Raw genomic sequence first — 22,300 nt, forward strand, 5'->3', positions numbered from 1 at the left:
TCTTCATATTCTTTAATGCTAGAGAGCAAATCTCGAGAGAACTCCATCCTAACATTACTTTTATTCCTTCGGGACAGTTCAGCCAAATTTCCATAGTTGAAGCTAGGGTCTATACAGTGTTTCAGGACGTATTTCAAGATTCCTCCAAATCCAAAGGCCCCCAAAACTTCAATCTCCTCCAAATCCAAGTCCATGTCCCAAAAGTCAATTAATCCCTGGATACAGGGATCTTTCCAACTTTCCTTCTTCAGTCCAAGCCGGGATCCAATCCTCAAAATCTGGCTTTTTCTAGATTCAATCATAAAAGGCCTCAATTTATAGTCCTCAATTTGCTTCTGTAGAACTAAGGATCCCGCTTGTGTTATTTTAGGTTCAAGAACAACGACTTTCTCCTTTTCCTCCACCATTTGTTCTGCCAAAGTAGGTTCCTGTGCCAGGTCCTGAATTATTTGTGTGTTGGTGCTCGCTTTTTGTCTCAAATTAGTCACTTTCTGTTCCAAATTATCAATTTTAAAAGTCATGTCATCCATCTTTTTATGAATCTCTTCCAGCAAATAGTTTATCTTACATAATGCAGTCACAATAACTTCTCCTATCAACATTTTGAATGGTCCAAGGTCAATCTCTGGTTCTCAGAATCCTTATCTTGCAGCTGGAGACCTCCCAGTTCTCCTATAACAATTTCAAAGGCTCCCTCTAGAGGGAAACAGTCTCCACTTGTATCAGTTCTTTCAAGCACAACTCAAGCAATAAACATAGTTTCGATTTTCAGTTACTTTTTCCTCCATTTTAAATGCAGAAGAGGACAATGGAAACACTATCTTACTCTTATTTTAGCTAGCTGTCAAATCCGTTCTGACAATAAACTTTCCCCAAGCGTCATCTGGCAGCCCGTTCCCAGGTTCAGAGCTGTGGTAATTTGATTTTCCCCTCACTCCTGCAGGCTTACTAAGTTCAAAATTTCCCCCCTCTTCACCTGCTTCCAAGGGGGTTTTGTATTTTTAACCGATGAAGATTTAATCCTTTGTCAAAAGCTTTCAAAGACTTTAGCTTGTAACGTGTTTGCTTCAGTCTATTTACAAAAGTGGAAGGCGGACTTCCTGTTTATGACCTTCCCGCTTCGGATCCAAATTAAGGTACTTAAAGATCCAATTTTCCGTTCTACTCATGGGTAGTTGTTTAAAATCCAATTGTCCACAGGAAAAAGTCAGCGCTCTCCAGCAACAGCAATGCGGCTTCACTCCGTGAAAGAAGCAGTCAATTCAAAGCACCGCGCCACTCACCCCATGTCGCTCCAGATCCCCAAAACAGGGTTTCCCCGCGAGTAGGGGAGGCGCAAAAGGTGCCAGCTGAATCCCAGGTTCACAAGCCTCTCCCGCTTGTGATTTCAGTGGGTCTCCGCCTTCACCGTGGCGGTCAGACCCTGTTTTTCACGGAGTAAGTTCCTCCCGATCGGAGGAGCTCAGCCATTGCCGGAGGTGCCAACCCGGAAGCTGTTTTTAGGATTTGTTTTTAAGGGGATTTGATAAATCCATGGTGGAAACAGCTACCAGTGGCATGATGACCATATGCTACTTCCAGGATCAGAGACACCATGCTATTGCTTCACTGTCAAATGCAGTATGTGCCTGAATGCCAGTTGTTGGGAAGGGTGCTGTTTCACTCAGCTGATTGCAAGCTTCTTAGAGGCATCACTTCCTCTAATAGAAAACTCGTGATGAGTACCAAAAGGACTGGCGTCAAAGCAGGGCTAAGAGCAGTGCTGTCGCCAGTCAGGTGCCATCAAGATATTTAGAACTACAGTGGTACCCCTGGTTGTGAACAGGATCCGTTCCGGAAGCCAGTTCACAACATGAAAAGAACGCAACCCACGTCTGTGCACGCATGGGTTGCAATTCGCCGCTTCTGCGTATGCGCGTGTTGTCATTTTGTGCGTCTGCACATGTGCGAGCGGCGAAACCCAGAAGTAACCCTTTCCGGTACTTCCGGGTCACCGCAGGACACATCCTGAAAGAACGTAACATGAAGTGGACATGACTGTATTAAATTCCCTCCTACAAGAAGTAGCAATGGCCACCAACGTGGATGGTTTTAAAGGGTCATTAGACAAATTCATGATGGACAAGACTGTCAATGGTTACTAGCCATTGAGGCTGTGCTCTGTCTCCACTGTCAGAAGCAGTATGTCTCTGAACCCCAGTTGCAGGGAAACACACTCACGACCTGCTTGCAAGCTTCCCAGTGGCTTGTGATCGGCCACAGTGAGAATAGGACGCTGGTCTATGTGGGATTTTGGCCTTGTTCCCAAGGGCTCTGTCCTTAATAGCCAGGATGCTGCTGCCACTCCACTGCTGCCAGTATGTTTCCGAACAGAATTCAAAGTGTTGGTGCTGACCTTTCAAGCCCTAAATAGCCTCGACCCAGTATACCTGAAGGAGCACCTACACACCCATCATTCAGCCCAGACACTGAGGTCCAGCACTGAGGACCTTCTGGTGGTTCCCTTCCTGAGAGAAGTGAGGTTACGGGCAACCAGGCAGAGGGCCTTCTCAGTGGTGGTGCCCGCCCTGTGGAACACCCTCCCATTAGATTTCAAAGAAATAAACAATTATCTGACATTCAGAAGACATCTGAAGGCAGCCCTGTTTAGGGAAGTTTTTAATGACTGGTGTGTGTGTTTTTTTAAATATTTTTTATTAAGGATTTTCTTGTTTTACAGAAGTGTAGTGCCTCGTATTTTTTTTTCCTTCTTCTTCCATGTAACATTTTTACAAATCCGTTTCATTTGTTGAGGCATTAGGGGGAGAAGAAAACAGAAAGAAAAAAGAAAGGGGCGTGGGGAGAGGGAGGATGGATGGGGGTGGGGTCGGGTGGCGGTGTTTCTATTATGTTTAATGTATGTAGAGTTTGGTGTCAGCGTTGCTTGTGTTGTTCACTTGTGTTCCTTTGGTGGTGAGAGAGGTTGGGGTTGGCTTAGGGTGTGATTGTTTGCTTGTGATTGGCTGTGGTGATCTTTGTTTTCGTGTGTGAGTGAGGTGGGTGGGTGTTTTGGATCAGGTTAGCCATATTGATTTGTATGCTGTTGGTGGATTATTGTCATTGTCCTGTTGGGCTGTGTATGTGATAAAGGGGAGCCATACCGGGGTGAAGGCGTCTTCTTCTGTTTGTCCCCATGTCAGTTTCAGTTTATTAGTTAATTTTTCTAGTAGGGCTGTTTCCCATACTATTTGGTACCATTGGTCCATGCTTACTCCTGACAGGTCTCTCCAGTGTCTGGTTATGATGTTTCTGGCTGCTGAGAGCAGGTGGGTTATGAGTTCTTTGTGGTGTAAATGGGCATTGTTGTCTTGGAAGATGTTTAGTAGGGCCAATTCTGGGGTGATGTCTATTACTTGCTTAGTTATTTTACATATTTCTTGTATGGCTGTTGTCCAGAATAGTTGAATTTTGGGACACTCCCACCACATGTGGAGGTATGTGCCTGTGGAGGTGCACCCTCTCCAGCATTTTGGTGAGGTTCCTGGGTGTATTAGCGCTAGTTTCCTTGGTGTTAGGTACCACCTGTAGGTGAGTTTCAGTGTGAGTTCTTTTCTTTTCGTTGATATGGATTTAAAGGGGGGTTTAGACCACATTCTGGTCCATTGAGTGGGGTTAATCTCATAGCCTATGTCATTCTCCCATTGTTTTTTGATTGTGTCTAGGGGATTTGCGGGATTTTGGAGTAGTATTTTGTATATTGCGGATACCGTCCCTTTACCGTTTCCCTTTGTTGTTAGGAGGAGGTTTTCGAAGGTTGTCAGGGGCCTAGTTGCTGCTGATTTTACTGTTGGGTTGTTTAAGAAGGCATGTAGTTGGTGTTGTGTTAACCAGGTCATTTGGGTGTCTTCTAGTTTGTCTTGTATTTCTTGTGTTGACAAGGGTTTGTTATTTTTCTAAAAGTCTATTAGGCGATATAAGCCTTTGGTTCGCCAGGTTTTTGTCTGGAGGTTTTGTGCTGCATGGTAGAATAATGGGTGGTACGCCAGGGGGATTAGTGGGGATGGGGTTGGGGATAGTTTGCCTATTTGTGTTTTCCATGCTTTGAGCATGGTCTGTGTGTACCTGTTAAGTGTTGTGGGAATTTTCTTTAGTTTGTTTGGGAGGAGTGGGTATGTTGTGGTGCAGGTGTTTTCAATTGTGTCCCTCTCTAGGTGTACCCATTGTTTTGTCTCATCTTCTAGTATATATGGGATTATATGGCATATTTGGTTGGCATTGTAATATGCTTCTATGTTGGGGATTCCCCATCCTCCTTCTGAGGTGGGGAGGTGCAGGTATTTGGGGCTTATTCTTGGTTTTTTATGTGAGAAGATGAAAGAGTGTAGTTTTCTCTGCCAACTGCGAAGTTGGGTTGAGGGGATCCAGATTGGGAGGGTTTGGAATAGGTAGGTTAGTTTTGGGAGTGTGATCATTTTGATCATGGCTATTTTGTCTGAGAGAGTGAAATTCATGTTATTCCATCTCTTTAGGTCTTTGTTAATTTGTCGCCACAGGGGCTTGTAGTTGTGGAGGTACAATTTATTGAGGTTTCTGGTTATTTGTACCCCTAGGTATCTGAACTTGGTGTGGCAAAGTTTTATTTTGGTGACCTTCGTGAGTTCTTTTTGGGTGTGAGGAGGGGTGTTGAAGCACATAGCTTCTGACTTTGTAAAATTTACCTGTAGGCCCGACACCATTGCAAATGTGTTGAGTTCTCTGATTAGGGAGGTTGCTGTGCTTATGGGGTCTGGTGTTGTGACCATTAGGTCATCTGCAAAGAGCCCTAATTTATAGGTTCTGCCTTTTATTTCCACTCCCTTGATGTCTGTGGCTGCTCGGATGCGGATTGCTAAGGGTTCCAGAGCCAGGATAAATAAGAAGGGAGACAGTGGGCATCCTTGTTTCATGCCTCTTTGGATAGCTATAGTATTAGAATCCATATTGTTAGTTCTGCATTTTGTTGAGGCTTGGGAGTATATTTGTTTGAGGATTTGTAGGAAGTTGGGGCCAAATTTCATGTTATGACTGGTGTTTTAATGTATTTTTAATCTTTTATCGGAAACCGCCCAGAGTGGCTGGGGAAACCCAGCCAGATTGGCAGGGTATAAATAAATTATTATTATTATTATTATTATTATTATTATTATTATTATTATTATTATTATCTTCCACCTGAGGTGCTCAACTCATTCTGCTTAGTGGTAGCAATCTGCCCTAAGAGCCATGGCTTGCTTTCCCAGTCAGGATTGATCTACCCCTGGGTTTACTGCTATGTGATTTACATTTTCTTTCTTTGAAAGTGTTTGCTTCCTTATTTCCAGCTCAACTCCTTATCACCACACAAGGTAAATAAATAAATAAATAAATAAATAAATAAATCTCAGGGAAATTTTAAACACTTCTTAGATCTCTGCAGTAGAGATAGTCAAGGGGAAAGGAGAGGTCCTTTCTTCTTGGCAACTGTGTTTGGCTGATAATGCAGCACTGTGGGGTGGGATAACTCTGGATTTGCATATTTTGGATTGTCTTTTTCCATTAAGCTTAGAAGAGAATTTACCCAGCCAAAGGAAAGGAAAGGAAAGCAAGCAAAAGAACTGAAATGAATTATATATGCCGTTGGTGCATTTCGCTTCCTCTGGAGAATGAGTTTAGCATGTGCTTTCACACATTCTTGATCACTGTGGCACCATTTCTTAGACAATTAAAATGGGAGGTTCATTTCACTCTTATGTCTTGAAGATTTTATTTATTTATTTAAAAAGCTAGAATTAGCCATTCTGTGAATCAAGCCCAGAATGCCTTATTTGGATGCAGACCAAGGCAGGCCTCAAATCAATGTAAGACAATGTCCAGCATGGCTAACTTGAATTCCTCTGGTTTCAGCCCACTAACTCCTGCAGAGGCATAATGGGAGAAGTCTTCTCTGGGAGTGGCTCATTTTGCATGGTGTGGGTACAGTGGGCAGGGAGAGGTTTCTCCTCCCTATCTCATTAGCACTAGAACTTGGATTCACCCATTGAAACTAATTGGCGACTGAGTCAGGATAAACAAAGGGAGTCACTTCCCCCAGTGCCTAACTCGTTTATGAGATGTGCTGCTGCAAAAAGAGGTGGTGACAATCACTTGGATTTGAAGGCTTTAAAGGAGGACATGACACACTCATTGCTACTTTTAAAACAGTGAGGGGGGGGGATAGTAAAGGACATTTTCTAATGAATGTAGTAGATGGAGTATAACAATATGTCATGGGGCCCTGAGTAACAACAGTTAGTATGTGAATGTGGATAGAATGAAGGAGCACATTCCTGTCTTATACTGAGCCAGATACTTGGTCCTTCACCCTCAGTACTGTCCACATTGAGTGGGAGAAGCTCTCCAGGATTTCAGCTTGGAGCCTCTCTTGGTTCTGCCTGGAGTTTTCAGGAACTGAACCTGGCATCTTCTGCTTACAAAGCTTACTGAGCTATTGCCCTTCCCACTCACGTCCCGCATCTCCTCCAAAAGAAAATATAGAAACTGTGATTTAACAGGTACAGGCAGGTGCCAGAAAAAATAGAGGCAGGCCCTGGTAGATATGGACAGTTGAGATATAGGGCTGCAAACGAGAATGCTCCTGTGAAATATATGCAGTGCTGTTTGCATTTACATCAGTTGTAGTCTGGAGGGCTACCCCCAGTCTGCACATATGGGACTTGTGCAGCCCTACATGGAGATGATGGGGAATGAAACTGAAACTGTCTGCATGCAAAGATGTTACTCTAGCACTGAGCTTCAACCCGTCCCCTGCTTCACAGACACACGGCTGTTTTCACCTGTGAAACATTGGACGGCAATGGCAGACTCCTGGCTTTAAAATTTCAGAGTTGCCCTGTGCAGTGCCTCCTCTCACCTTCTGTTGTTCAACATTGTTGCAGCACCCAATGCAAGCAAACTGGGCACAAAAATGCTGCAACATGGAAAAACAGCAGAAAAAAACCATACCCAAAATTGTGAAGGTATGTGCGGGTATCAGCCACCCCATCAGTTAAAAATGGGTTCCTACATCAGCCACTACTGTGCTTGCTCACAGAGAGAAGCTCTTACTGTTTCCCCTCCATTCAGAATGGAAGGGAGGGTGTTGTCCAATCCTAGCTTCCAATAAAATGTTGGCATTTTTTAGGGGAAGGAAAGACACTGAGCCAGTGCAAACAATGGCCAAGCAGGAAAAGCAAACTGTTTCCTGTGCATTGTGGGCTTTTGAAGGGATATGTACTGAGGTAGTGGTGGGCACACTGGCACAGATGCTACACTGGGCACCCCTGCTGTAAGCCTAAAAAAACCCTCAGTGTTGCCATGCAAGCAAATGCTGTGCTCCAGTCCTAACATTTACATCTTTGTTCAGCTTAAAATGAAAGATCATACATGTTGTTATTTTTTAAGGCATTACCTTAATTTCTGCATCTGTCTCTCAACTCAAGCATTGGGGTGGAAACTTCACTCGCAAGCAGAGTCACTCCTTAATTAGTTTCCAAGGCAACCTCGGGGGGGGGGGAGGAACTTGGTTAAACTGAGTAGGAGAAAGCAGAAGAAAACATGGCAATGTCAAATGATAAGATAATGCCCTAAGAATTGGCTTTTTTCCAAGTAGCTTGGTAGATGAAGCATTTGCTCCATGTGCAAAAGATCCCAAGTTCAATCCCCAGCCTGTCCAAGAATGATTTCAGAAGATCCCTGACTGAAAATCAGAAGAGCCTCTACCAGTCTGTGTAGACAGTACTAAGCTAGCTGAACCAATAATCTGACTCAGTAGAAAGCAGCTTCCTATTCTGCAACAGCTCTTCCTTCCAATGAATGTGTCCAGAACAAAGAGGTGAAAATCTCCTCCTGGTTCTTTGTCCCACTTGGTTCTTGTGTTACACTTCATATAGTTCTAGGTTCTCCTATGTAGAAAAAGTGGCACGTGAATTTCATGTGAGCAAAGGCAAAGCTGCCACCAGCACCACCCAGCTGCTTCCTTGCAAGTTAATCTGCCAGTGGGTAAAAACCCCAACCACTACATGTTATGGTTCAGGTTTTTCCAAGGAGCAATCCTCCATTTACTTGATCTATTAAATGTATTTGTATTGCACTCACAGTTTGTTCCAGTGCCTCTGGGTAACTTACATAGCCTGCTTTCCTTATATTGTCACATCACCTTTGTGAGGTAGATTAGGATGAGAGTGAGTGAGTTGCTCAAGGGCTCCCATTGAAAGATGCCAACTACATGAATTAACTCTGCCCCCTTAACAGCAGATGGGCATATAAAAATTAAAATTAAGTAGACAGGGATTTTTCCTGGTGCCGAGGAAGAGTAATAGGGAAAGTTCCCCAGGAACTATCCAAAGTTTTCTGAACTGTCCCCCTTTCCAAGTAAGATGCAATCACATATCAGCAAAATCAGGTTGCATAATTTTAGTTGATTGGGAAGTTTTATACAACAAGCCTGCTTCCTCCATTGGGATTTTTAAGCTAAAGAATGGGAGAAATGCGCTGAAAAATGTGGGATAACACTCAGTGTCATCTAACATGTCTGCAAACAAATCAGAAGGAATGCTTACGAAATAGCTGGCAACGTCTAATCTCCTGCACAAACAAATCGGGATGAATGCTCAATAAATAGGTCATCGGGAAGTGCCCTGACATGAAAGCTCTCTTTCATTTTACACCCTACTTGCTGCTCCTGGAGAAGTTGTAAGTTAGGTTTCCTAAAACCACAACTGGGCAGAATGCTATTATCTCAGAAATAACATTTTTGGAAACAGTGCTGCCTTAGATGAATCCCATTCTTGATCAATTCCCCAGGGTTATATTAAGTTTGCCCAGCTGATCTCATCCTCTGTTATAGCCTTCACCATCCTGGTTCACCCCTAGAGTATTGGACTACAGCTCCCATCAACCCCAGCCAGCATGACCAATTGTTGGGGATGATGGGAGTCCTGTCCAAATCATTGGGCAGGAACCAGATTGGGGAGGTCTACTCTAATTGTCTCAAAAACAACAACACAGGAGTGCTTAGAAAGCCTAACATACAGAAAAATCTTCTTTAAATGCCTTAATTTCAATGTGAATGTTACATGCACATTTTGGCTATTTGCTAGATGCCACCTTTAGCACTGCAGTCATAAAGGAAGAGCAGCCTATTCATTTTTTAAAATAAAATAATGAACTAAAACAAAAAATGGTAGACAATACAAAAGATTCTAGTGAAAACAAAGAAATAAAGAAAAAAGACTGTGCTTATGTGGGTGCATCTTATAACCATTTTCAGTAACCCGTAAAAACTGCTGTCTGTCCATTGGAAAAGTACCTCATTGTATGGTGCTTCTGCAGAATGAGAAAAATGCATTGGAGCAGGTCGATCTCTCATTGCCACCCCTGCTTAAGAGGCATATTTCTATGAGTTGTCACTTACTGCAAAACCCACAAAAATCTTTAGCAACAGCGTGTGTCATCTTCGATATTTTATCTGGTGGAAAAATATAATGGGCTCAGGAATATCTGAAGTGTCACCTTTGGAAGCGGCAAATAGAAAAAAGAAAACACTGCAGCAAATGGTTTAACCCTCGTTTTAAAAGATAAGCATGGATCATTAGGCATTGATAGATCCGGGGAGCTGAAAGCAATGCATTCACAGTGTCTATCCTATATCCTTCAATAAAACTATTGTAGACACAGTTCCAGGGCTGGCACTAGGCCAGAGTGGGCCCTCAGAACAGGAGGGGCCTCCATGCCCCACTTCCACTGGCCTACTCCATCATATCTGCTTTTCTTCCTTTCTCTTCTAGAAGATTGTGTAAATGATACAGTTCTCTGCAGTCCTGGTGTTTCCCATACCACTTCACAGCAACAGACACACTTCCATCATCTCAGAGGCCCATCTTTGTCCCAGGAATTCCAAGTGTGTTGAGGGAAAGCAAAGATGGTGGTTAGAAAGCTTCTGAGATGAGAGTTTAGTGTCTGGTACTGAGCATCAACAAGGGAAGGGAGGATGAAAAGCCACAAGGGCTGCAGAGCGACTGGACTCTACACCACAAAGTTTCTATAACCCGATGATAAAAAAAACTCTTTCTTTCCTCTGAAAAAAACCCATAAACTGGAAAGGAAGATCTGGGTTCCACTGGGCTCCATGAGGCACACCAACCCATTGCTGGCACCAGCATTGTACAGTTCTATAAAACACCCACAAGTTGGAAATTATGAACATCATCCATGGGCAGGGGAGTGAGCAGATCATTTGTGTTTACCACTAGATTTCTTATGAAGTACGTGGTACCTTGGTTTATGAACTTAATCCATTCTGGAAGTCTGTTCTTAAACCAAAGCATTCTTAAACCAAGGCGTGCTTTCCCATAGCAGCGGGGGACTCAATTTACAAATGGAACACACTCAACAGGAAGCAAAACATGTTCTTATTCCAAGGCAAAGTTCACAAACCAAAACACCTACTTCCGGGTTTGCAGCATTCTTAATCCAAGTTGTTCATAAACTAAGCTGTTCTTAAACCAAGGTACCACTGTACTTAATTTCTTAAGAGTTAAAGCTAAAGAAACAGGCTTATGTTGTTGTTTACCTGCCTGTCTTGCACAATCAAAATAAATAAGCTGGCTAAGCTAAGGAGCTGAACAAAGATTCTCTGCTCTCATTGTAACAAATCTGTCAGTTTTCCCTCCAGGTTGCTAGACTCAAAAAATGTATACACAGTTGACAAGATTTATATGTTCTGCTTCTGTATTTCTGTTTTGTGGAAAGGCATTATCAAATTCATTTGCTCCTGTAGGGCCAACGCCAGTGTGGCTTATTGGTTCTGATAAGCTTGCCTCTCTTTCCATTCAGATTGCTGCAATGTTTTCTCAGGCTTACATGCCGTTAGCTCTAGGCTAGGAAGATGTGCTGAATTCTAAAAGTACTATTAGGGCCTAATTAAGTCATTTTCCCTCTAACGAGCTTCGATTTCACCACATATATAAAACAAAACCTGATAAATTTCTTCTGGAAATGCTGCTATTTTCTCAAGCAGGGATTTGGCCGCTGCTGCACAGTGATCTTATAACCACATGATGCTTTCAGACTCTCTGCAGGAAATCTATTAGATTTCACAGAAGCTATACAGAGTGTCAGGTGCCCTGTGCCACGGACCCAGCAAGGCAGGGCTGGGCAGGGCAATATCAGAGCAATGAACTGAACAGACATAGTAGAATAAGGATGAAGTTTTCAGGGTGCAGTTTCAGGGTGCCAGGAGTGCCAACTTGAATAAAATTTGGGGGGGACCCAGGTGAGAACTCGCCCTGCACAATCGATCACAAGTTGCAGTATGCGCAAACCATTTGAATGGCAGTGTCCATCAATTGGGGGGGCTGAAATATTTTATTGGGGGTCTGAAGCAACCTCAGCCCCAAGAGGTTGGCTCCTGTGCTACCACAAATGTATGGTGAGGCAACCAGTTGGCCTAGTCTCTTCTACAATACCTCCTGTATACCTTAGTTCCTCATTTTTTGGGAGTGCCTTTTAAGTCAATCAACCCTTTTTTTAAAAGAAAAAGAAAAAAGGATTCTGACCTCTGCAAGTTGTTATTGGTTTGGTTGACACCAACCATCTTTTGTTCTATCTCTTCACTTTGCTTTACTGACTTTGAAACTTGCAGGGAGTGTATGCTAAGGTTGCCATATTTCAAACAGTGAAAGTTGTTGACCTTTTTTTGGCAAAGTTGTTGGGCTTTTGGGGCAAAAATGCAAAAAAATAATAATAAATATCCACTTTTAAAGCTATTTTTTTATGGGAAGTCGACAAAACAGCCCTGCCAGCATGGGCTGCCATACATATGAATTTTCCAGGACATTTTCCCCTGATTCGCACCCGGACACTGCTGCAGTATTCTGGTTATGTCCAGGAAATCCCAGACATATGCAACCCTAGTGTATATGTGAATGTGCAATTGTTAACATATTCCTGGTATTCTTATTGTGCAGCTGAACACATCATTTAAAAAAAAAAAACACCTCAGATATGCCATCAACGAGCAGAGTCCTGCCTTAGTTTCAAAACAGCTTTGCCAAATAGAGGGTAATTAATGAACTGTTTGCCGTTTGCACATAGAAATGACTGGATTTGGCTGTGTGGGTAGCAGACATTCAAAGAGCAGCTGCAAAAGATTGTTCCCACTTAATCCTGGCAAGACAAAGACAAACTAAATGTAATAACATGGCATTTTCTATGTAGAAGCAGAGGGAAAGGTAGTGCAGGTTCTGTTTTTTTTTCAGTAGAATTATCTGTCTCTAAAATCTAAATGAGCACTACTTCATTCTGATGATTACTGTAACTTTGCCTTCCAGTATATATTTTGAAAAGTTGTTCGTCCATCTGTTATGCATTTGAACACCTCTTAAGATCATGCCACCAAAATCTGCGCATATCAGAGATTAGGAATTTGTGAACTTCCAATCTTCTTGGACTGCAGGTCCCATCAATTCTGACTGAGGCTGATGGCTGCTAGAGTTTGACAACATCTGGAGGGCCCCAGGTTTCCCATCCCTTGTCTGTATAAAAATATAAAAGTAGATTATTTGGGGACAGATCATTGGTCCATCTAGCTAGTACTGACTGCTCTGATTGGCAAAGGATGTCCAATGTCTCAGGACTAACAGCCTTTGTAACTTGAAGTTGCCAGGGATTGAACCTGAATCCTTCTGCATGCAACATCTACTGTTGAGCCACGGGTTTACTATTTTGTCTAACTTCACAGTTACAGAACACATAAGGTAAAGGTAAAGGGACCCCTGACCATTAGGTCCAGTCATGGCCGACTCTGGGGTTGCGGCGATCATCTCGCTTTATTGGCCAAGGGAGCCAGCATACAGCTTCCGGGTCATGTGGCCAGCATGACTAAGCCACTTCTGGCAAACCAGAGCAGCGCACGGAAATGCCATTTACCTTCCCGCCGGAGAGGTACCTATTTATCTACTTGCACTTTGATGTGCTTTCGAACTGCTAGGTTGGCAGGAGCTGGGACCAAACAATGGGAGCTCACCCCATTGTGGGGCTTCGAACCGCCGACCTTCTGATCAGCAAGCCCTAGGCTCTGTGGTTTAACCCACAGCACCACCCACATCCCTACGGAACACATAAGTTTAGTCAATTCTGCATTACACATGCATGTGTATAAATATATACTACATGCAAGATTCAAAAGAAAGAGATAACATTACGGAGCAGACTCTCCGGTTTCCTACACATATTTCTGGTGTGGTCTCCAGGTATCACATTTGGACTGCAGGCTGGATGTTGGTCATTCATTATGCTTGAACCTGTGAGTGTGGCACAGTCTTTGGCCCTCTGTGCTGACCAATAAGACACAGGGACAGTGCTGCAGAGGCAAAATCTCTGGAAAGGATGAACAGCTTTGTTTAAAGTACTTAACAACACATGCCTCATTCCTTAACAACTCAGGGAGATTTCTCCATGGAAACCTAACCGCATAACCTGAGTCATTGTGTTGTTCTGTGCCAAGAACTTCCAAGGTTCCCAGGAGTACTGTGGCTCAAGGAGATATGGAAGCCTTGTCTGTGGTCTTTTGCCTGTTCTGTAGATACAAGTCAACACTTAGATGCCACTGTCACCAAGCAATGGATGTTGATTTGTGAGGGTGCCCTAAGTATAGGTTGCCAAGAGAGCTTGTTGAGCTTCCATCTTGGTAAGGAAAGTAAGAAGTGTCACTTGGACAAAAGTTGGGGAACGGCCATTGTTCCCTGGTAGAGCATCTGCTCTGCATGCAGAAGGTCACAAGTTCAATCCTATCATCTCTAGTTAAGGCTAGGAGATAACTCTTTCTGAACCATTGGAGAGCCACTGCTAGTCTTTGTGGATAATACGGCTGTGGATAGACCAGTGGTTTAATTCAGTATGTTCCTATGATGCATTCCATGCAGGATTCGCATTAAGGTGTTCCTTCCACCAACACCACCCCAGAAATATGTAGACTCCATGTTTCTTTCGCAGTCAGCAGTTCCAAGCAGAGATCTATGCAAGACTAGACAAGAGATTAATATGTTGCTTTCATGAACAATGTGTTCTATACCCAGTCAAGGAATCCTCACCATTCTCAGTATCTGTGCAAGGCTAATATGACCTGGGGAATAGGCACACATGATCACAGAGTAGAAAATCTACCATCAGATGCATTCCAGCACAAGGTTCCATTCATTTCAAAAACGGAATTTGCATGGGAGAAGTCCTTTGTTGTGAGCTTTTGTGCAACACTTCCCTGTGTGGAAGGCAATGTGAATTAGCAGGGGTCACCACAGAAATCCTTGCACGTGTGCCTCAAAGTCAACATCACCTTATGCTTGCCTTTTTATTCATGTGGAATTACCTGCAGCTAAATAATGTGTCTTTTTTTCCCTTTCTTTATCCCTTATACAGGTTGCAACCCTTAGTAAACATTCCAGAAGTTATCACTACATGCTTGCTAATCTGGTAAGACCTTCTGTCTCTCTCTCCCTCCCTCTCTCTCTATCTATTTATTTATCAATGTAGGAGATTTAGCATGACTGCGGGAAATAACATACTGACCTTTAAGTCATGCCATTCCTAATTGCCCAAGCAAACTGAAGGATGGTCACTAGAATCTGATGAACTGTGTGCAGCTAGTTCCATATTCCCAGGATTAATGTTTCAAACCACCTCACACTTTACCATCTCACTCCCAATAAAAGCAAGAGTGGTACACGAGTCAGGAAGCTAGCTTAGCAGCCCTTCCCAATCCAGTGAGCTGCTTCTGATGAATACATCCTATCCAGATCACAAAAAGCAATCCTCACATTCAACCCTAAGCAATTCAGGCTATATCTGGAGCCCTCTGTCCAGTTCAAAAGACGCTGACAATCTAGAATAAGTCAATAAGTCTAGAGGTGGGTGACTAGGGCCTTGTCTGCACTATACATTAAAAGCATCATTATACCACTTTAAAGAGTCATGCTTCCCCCAAAGAATCCTGGGAACTGTAGGTTGTTAGGGGGCTGAGATTTGTTTGGAGGCCCCTTTTCCCCTCACACGGCTACAATTTTAGAGTTCCCTGCAAAGAGGGATTGACAAATCACTATGAGAATTGAAGTACTTCTTTACATAGCACGTACAGTAGTTAACTATGGAATTCACCCTTTTGCCTGAAGCAGTGATTGTCACCAACTTGGAGGACATTTTTATATTTAAGAAAAAATGGACAAATTCATGGCAGATAAGGCCCTCAATGTCTACTGGCCATGATGTCTAAACTCTCTCTCCACAGTCAGAAGAAGTGTGCTTCTGAAGACCAGTTGCTGGAAACCACAGGAGAGGAGGTTGTTGCATTCTGGTCCTCCTTGCAGGTTTCATACAGCCATCTGGTTGGCTGCTGTGAGCACAGGATGCTGGACTAGATGGGCTATTGTCCTCATCCAGTCAGGATCTTGTTATCCTCTCTTAAATTGAGCCCAGAAGGGAATAGGAAGTCAGTGAAGACTGAAATCTTGGCAAAGTTCTTTTGTATTTAAGGGACATTTCAAAAAGGTTCCATTGAGCATGTGCAAAGCTCAAGGCATTTCTAAAGCACCTACTTGAATCCTGGCCAGAATGTATTTCCCAGCCCTTGCTGTGTGGCTTTGGAACAATACTAGAACTGGGATGTCATAATCATTTGTTCTCAGTGACTGCCTCTTGGCTTTTTACTGAAGCTTCCCTGCCCTAATAATCTGAAACTAATTCATAATTTGTATTTCATCTCAAATTATGCTACTGAGAATCCAGATCTCCTTTATAATGCTTCAACCTCACTGCTAAGAAGTACGACATTGTGCTTGGTTATTTTACAGTTGTTATGAAGACTCAAAGTTAATCCATAATTCTATCTTGCCAAGTTGTCAAGCTGCTTAACAATTCATTTGTCCAATTCCAGGCAGTACATCTAAAGCTTATTGTGGAGAGAGTAAGATATAACTTGTTTCATATATTAAATAACTAGATATAGTGTGCCCTGTGTATGTCTATTTTTAAGAGGGCCAGCCCAAGACATTTTGGCACCTGAAGTGAACCACAGGGAGCAAGGGGAAAGTGAAGATATACACCAGGAATAAGCAGGGATTAAAGTTCTACATCAGGAACAGGGGTTGGGTTGGGGGCATCAAATCAACCTGTTGCTGTTGCTTGGGGGAAAGGGGGCTCACTCTAAATCATGGATAGGTGTAGACCCCAGGAGACCCCAGAAAGCAACCCCCACCATTTCCTCTTTAATGGGAGGGGGGCCAGCAGGCTGCTATGGAGGTGACATGCGAGGAGCCCTGCTGAGGTGTGCTGGAGTTGTTCCTGCCACCACGGCGGTGGTTGTGGTGGATGCATTCCTTGAAGGCCAGATCTATTGCCCCTGTGAATCCTGCCGCCCAAGGCGGTTGCCTCACTTTGCCTCATGAATGGGCCGGCCCTGATTTTTATGATGTACTTTATAACAGGTTTTTCCCAAGGGTTTCTTCTTATGGCATGAGAGACAGACAGAGAGAGAGAGAGAGAGAGTTTTGAAAGTCTTCTCTCCACTTCCCATATGTTGCACGCCACCCCAATCTCCGAGCGGTGCGAGATTCCAGGGGTTCCAGGCGTTTACCCAGGGTTCATGTTTCCTTGGGGTATGAGGCACAACAGACTGTGGTGTCTTTGTGATACATGGTTTATTTTCCTGCAATGGAGGTGTTCGCAGCATCAATACCCCAAAAGGGTCTTGCTCCTCCCATAGACACAGCCTTGGTAGGGCCAGCCTGCAAGCATACGCTGTTTGCTGAGACCCTTACAAAAGGTGCTGGACTGTAGAAGTTGGCTAAATACAGCAATGCATGTTCTTAAGTGTATATGTGGAATTACTGAATCTGGATCAATTAAATTCTTCCCACTCACCATTCACAAAAAGGGCCTGGTTAATGTAAAATAAAAAATATAAACAGGAAAGAGCATAATCAAGGTTATAAAGCATAGGAGAGGTAAAAAGGTAGGATTTTCCTAATAAATAGAGAGCATATAATGTAGAAAAATAAAAGCAACAAAACGCATAATGAAAGCAAAAAGTTGTGATTTGGTGGGGGAAGAGAGTTTTGTTTATTTGAATTTGACACGTAAGAAATTAAATCCCACCAAACAGAATAGAAATGTCCTCTACAATAGACAGAGTCCACATAGCACAGAAATGTTCTCTACAACAGCCAGAGTCCACATAGCATAGAAAAGTTCTTTACAATAGCCAGGGTCCACATAGCCTTATACTACGACAAGAGTTTAGTTCTGTAGTGTCTTCCATTTCTGGGCCAAAGAGGTTTGTCTTGCAGCCAGCATCCATGTTAAGAAGAAGTTCCATAGATTGGGAAGATGTGGTTTGATCATCCCACAAGTTCAAAAGGGTGAGTTGCAGGGAGGCTTGGAGGGGACATTTTTTAAAAAAATAAATAAATTGATACTTCTTCAAATATGTCAATCTAAAATTTGGATGCCAGAGGGCATTCCTACCATAAGTGGAAAAATGTCCCCCTGCTGCTGCAACCACCCCAACAGTCTTGAGGATATTTGATGTCATATGAGAAAACTGCACTTGTGGTGCCACCTATACAGAATTTTTAGACAACAGTCCCTTAAATAAGGTGATGCTTATTTATAAGGCTTAGACACATAATTGCATCCCATCTGTTTTCAATTGTAGGTCCTTCTGCTAGCTACAATGTCTATGTTCTATTTCTCTGTCACAGGCAATATGCCTCTGAGCACCAGTTGCTGGAAATCGCAGGTGGACAGAGTGCTCCTGTGCTCAGCTCCTGCTTGCAAGCTTCCAGTAGACATCTCGTTGGATACTATGAGAAGAGGATGTTGGGCGAGATGGGTCATTGGCTTGGTCCAACAGGCTCTTCTTATGTTTTTATGCATCTATACTGCATTTCTGAATTTCAAAACAGTTATTTTTTTGTATTCCAAAAAAATAAATGAATGTATTTCTAATTCTCTCTCTTCCAACTTGAAAGTCAGCAACAGTTTATACACCCAGCAGGATAAAGTGGTTAAGCTGTTCCTGGCATGTGTCGCTTTAGGATGGAGACTGCAAGATTGGTCAAAACAAAAAAACTATTTTGTCTTTCTAGGGTTTTACAGATATTTCACTGGAAAGAGTGGTACAAGGAGGTGCCAATGTAACTGGATTTCAGATTATTAATAATGACAATCCAATGGTCCAGCAGTTTATGCAGCGCTGGGTGAGACTTGATGAAAGAGAATTCCCCGAAGCAAAAAATTCTCCGCTAAAGGTAAGTGTTGTGGAGCAGTGACAGAATGGGTAAGAAATATGGGTCTATAGCTTTTTCAAGGTAGATACTGGATCTGAAAAAGTTGGAGGCTACTACGCTAAAACACATGAACTCTGAAGGCCGAAATGAAAAGTTATGGATATTGGGTGACCACTTTTCAAACCATGACCATTGTGGCAATTCCTCTTCTTTCCCTCACCACTAATTTGTACCACTGACTTTGCTCTCTGAGATCTCAGGTAGGAGTCCTTTCCCAGCTCTATTGGAGATGCAGCTTCTTGGAACTCAATATCTGTTGACTGATGCTAATTGATATCTGCTGACTGAACACTGTGTTAGACAGACCATGTACATATTAGGTAAAATGTCATACAAAAATGTGTGTAGTGGGAGAAATTTCCGCAAAATGCTAAAGACTTTTACAATAGCTTTTTTCAAACTCATGGAAATGTGGATATAGTCAAACTTAATCCGTTCCGGAAAACTGTTCGACTTCTAAAACATTTGACAACCAAGGCATGGCTTCCAATTGGTTGAAGGAGCTTCTTGCACTCAAGTGGAAGCCACATCGGACGTTCAAGTTCCAAAACACATTTGAAAACCAGAGCATTTACTTCTGGGTTTTCAGCAGTCGGGAGCCAAAATAATGGAGGCATTCGGGAACAGAGGTTTGACTGGACTGAATTTAAGCCTGGTAAACTGAGAGAAACCAAAACTGAAATACCTAGGGATTAATATGACTGTAAAAAACTTGAATTTATTTAAAGATAATTATGAAAAATGTTGGTCAGAAGTTAAAAAAAGATTTAGAAATTTGGTCAAAATTGAAGCTTTCCTTGTTGGGTCGAATTGCAGCTATAAAGATGAATGTACTGCCAAAAATGTTATTTTTGTTTCAAACTTTGCAGATTGTGGACAAGATGGATTGTTTCAAGAAGTGGCAGAGAGACATTTCTAAATTTGTCTGGCAGGGCAAAAAGCCCAGAATAAAATTTAAAATATTAACTGATGTGAAGGAAAGAGGGGGGTTTGCCCTGCCAGACTTTAAACTTTACTATGAATCAGCGGGTTTCTGCTGGTTGAAGGATTGGCTGCTTCTTGAGAACACTGACATTTTGGATTTGGAAGGTTTTAACAATGTGTTTGGATGGCATACATATTTGTGGTATGACAAGGTTAAAGCACACAAAGTTTTTAAGCATCATATTGTCAGGAAAGCATTATTTAATGTCTGGCTAAGGTATAAAGATTTACTGGAAAGCAAGACCCCAAGGTGGTTGTCACCCATGGAGGCAAAGGCCCTGAAAAGACTCAATATGGAGGCCAAATGGCCGAATATTGGGAGATACTAGAACAAGAGGGAGATAAACTGAAATTGCAGAGTTTTGAGAAATTAAAAGACAAAGTGCGAGATTGGCTTCATTACTATCAAATAAGAGAGGCCTATAATGTGGACAAAAAATTGGGCTTCCAGGTGGAAAAATCGAAATTGGAAACAAAATTGTTAGAACCTAAAACTAAGATTCTTTCAAGAATGTATAACTTGCTGTTGAAATGGAATACTCAGGATGAAACAGTTAAATCAGCTATGATTAAATGGGCACAGTACATAGGTCATAACACTTTGTTTGCTGACTGGGAAAAGTTGTGGACCACTGGTATGAAATTTACGGCATGTAATGCCCTAAGAGAGAATATTATGAAAATGATTTATAGGTGGTACATGACCCCAGTCAAGCTTGCTAAAATTTATCACCTGCCTGACAATAAATGTTGGAAATGTAAAGAAACTGAGGGTACATTCTTTCACCTTTGGTGGACGTGCCCGAAGATTAAGGCTTTCTGGGAGATGATATATAATGAACTGAAAAAGGTATTTAAATATACCTTCCTTAAGAAACCAGAGGCCTTTCTCTTGGGCATAGTCGGCCAATTGGTGGCAAAGAAAGACAGAACGTTCTTTATGTATGCGACAACAGCAGCAAGAATACTCATTGCAAAGTACTGGAAAACACAAGATTTGCCCACCTTGGAAGAATGGCAGAGGCAAGTAATAGACTACATGGAATTGGCAGAAATGACTGGCAGAATCCGAGACCTGGGAGAAGAAGCAGTGGAAGAGGACTGGAAGAAGTTTAAGAACTATCTGCAGAAACACTGTAAAGTGTACGAATGCTAAAATGATGTTGGATATGAAATAATATGGAATCAGTGATACAGTGTTAAAAAATATGTAAAAAATGTAATAGAAAAGGGGTGGGAAAATAAGGTTATATTATGTCAAAGTAAAAGGTGTTTAATTATAAGGAGGAACGATTGGAGACATAATAGAAGTGATTACAATAACCAGAAATGAGTTTTGAAGAAGGGTAAGGATTTGCTGTATCTGATTGGACAAAGAGGAATACAAAAAAGGGAGGCGCGAGGAGGTCTAAAAAGAAAGTTTTGTAAACATGAGTCTGAAAACTGGAGTTTTTGTTTTTAATTTTTTCTTCTCTTTTTACTTTTTTATGTGGTGTACTGTTTTTGTTGTTTTGTGTTGTTTTGATGCTTCCTTTGTTTTTGGAAAAATAAATAAATATATTTTTTTAAAAAAAGAAAGCAAAACTGACATATTCACCCATTCCTACTTGGAGGCAGGACAGTGCTATCTTGTCCAATCCAGTGCAAAGATCATTGCAGTGTGCCCTGTATCAGAGCTCTGTAGTGTAATTTACTATAGTTTAGGCCTAAAAATAACTGATTTGGGGGCCGGGGGCAAAAAAAGTACTCCTCTGGCTTTTAAAAAATACTCTTATTGTTGGGTATCACTCAGGAACGAAACTAATATTTGCACATCTGAGGAAGTATGCATGCACATGAGAGCTAATACCCAGAACAAACTTAGTTGGTCTCTAAGGTGCTACTGGACAATTTATTATTATTATTATTATTATTATTATTATTATTATTATTATTATTATTTATTTTGACTGTGTCAGACCAACACAGCTACCTACCTGAATCTAATATTTGCACAGATTTACTCCTGATTTGTTAAATTTGTATAGTATTTATGAAAGAGACAGCCACTCCCTTTAGAAAACCATCCTGACAAATGAATGTACAATGTCCGGGAATAAGAAATGTAATTGGCTAGAGACTAATGCCCTGGTGTGTTGATTTATTCAGTATTTCATCTACTCTTTCCTTCTTCCCTCGCTGGCTTTCCTTTGCATGCTCATGCATTTGTTAGTAGAATACAAATAAAATAGAAAATTTGATTTGTCTCTTGGCATGATTCCAAGGAGGCTGCATTTGGGTTTCTGATCATTAAAGCAGGCCTGGCCCGAGGGAGAAAATACCACTGTGTGAGCTTTATGTAGTAATAGATTGGACAGCTCTTACAAAACCCTTTTCTTGTCTATGTAAGAGCAAAAGTTGACTCTAATGCTCAGTTGTACGGTGGAGCTGTTCTGTGATATTTGCTAGTTTTAACTTTTTAAAAGAAGCTCTAACAAAAAACAAACAAACAAGTGAAACAGAAGAAGCATTAGTTAGTTAGTTACCTAGTTAGTTAGTTAGTTAGTTAGTTAGTTAGTTAGTTGGTTTATTAAAGATTGGCTCCTCCCAGATATATTTGGGCTACCAACTATCATGCTAGGGAAATGGGTTGCAATTTAAAACTCAGGAGCCTGATTCTCTCAGATATTGCCTATTTGTCTTAGAAATACAAAGTTCTTCAGAGAGGATGTATTTATTTCTTTATGGGCTTCTAAGCAAAGGCAGACTTTTTTAGGGCAAAATAATGTTATAGGGTTTGTGTAGCTGCTGGGAGCATAGATCATAGATCCTCAACTTGGGCCACATTCACACTATACATTTAAAGCACTTTATACAGCCATGGCTTCCCCCAAAGAATTATGGGAGCTGTAGTTTGTTAAGGGTGCTGAGAGTTGTTAGAAGACTCCCATTCCCCTCCCAGA

The 22,300-nt window shown here is 42.0% G+C and overlaps 1 protein-coding gene across 3 annotated transcripts in view; it reads left to right on the top strand.

The window, feature by feature from the left end:
* GRIA3 (glutamate ionotropic receptor AMPA type subunit 3) overlaps nt 1-22,300 on the top strand; it is a 213,384-nt gene that overhangs the window by 97,459 nt on the left and 93,625 nt on the right. For 2 of the 3 annotated variants that reach the window (XM_081847981.1, XM_081847982.1), the window contains exons 5-6: nt 14,452-14,505; nt 18,174-18,335. In XM_081847981.1, the coding sequence (XP_081704107.1) occupies nt 14,452-14,505; nt 18,174-18,335 (216 nt within the window). The remainder of the gene's footprint in view (nt 1-14,451; nt 14,506-18,173; nt 18,336-22,300) is intronic. The other variant, XM_081847980.1, reaches the window with a different exon arrangement.

Source organism: Podarcis erhardii, assembly GCF_964252035.2.
Source record: "Podarcis erhardii genome assembly, chromosome: Z".
In the NCBI taxonomy this organism is placed as follows: Eukaryota; Metazoa; Chordata; class Lepidosauria; order Squamata; family Lacertidae; genus Podarcis; species Podarcis erhardii.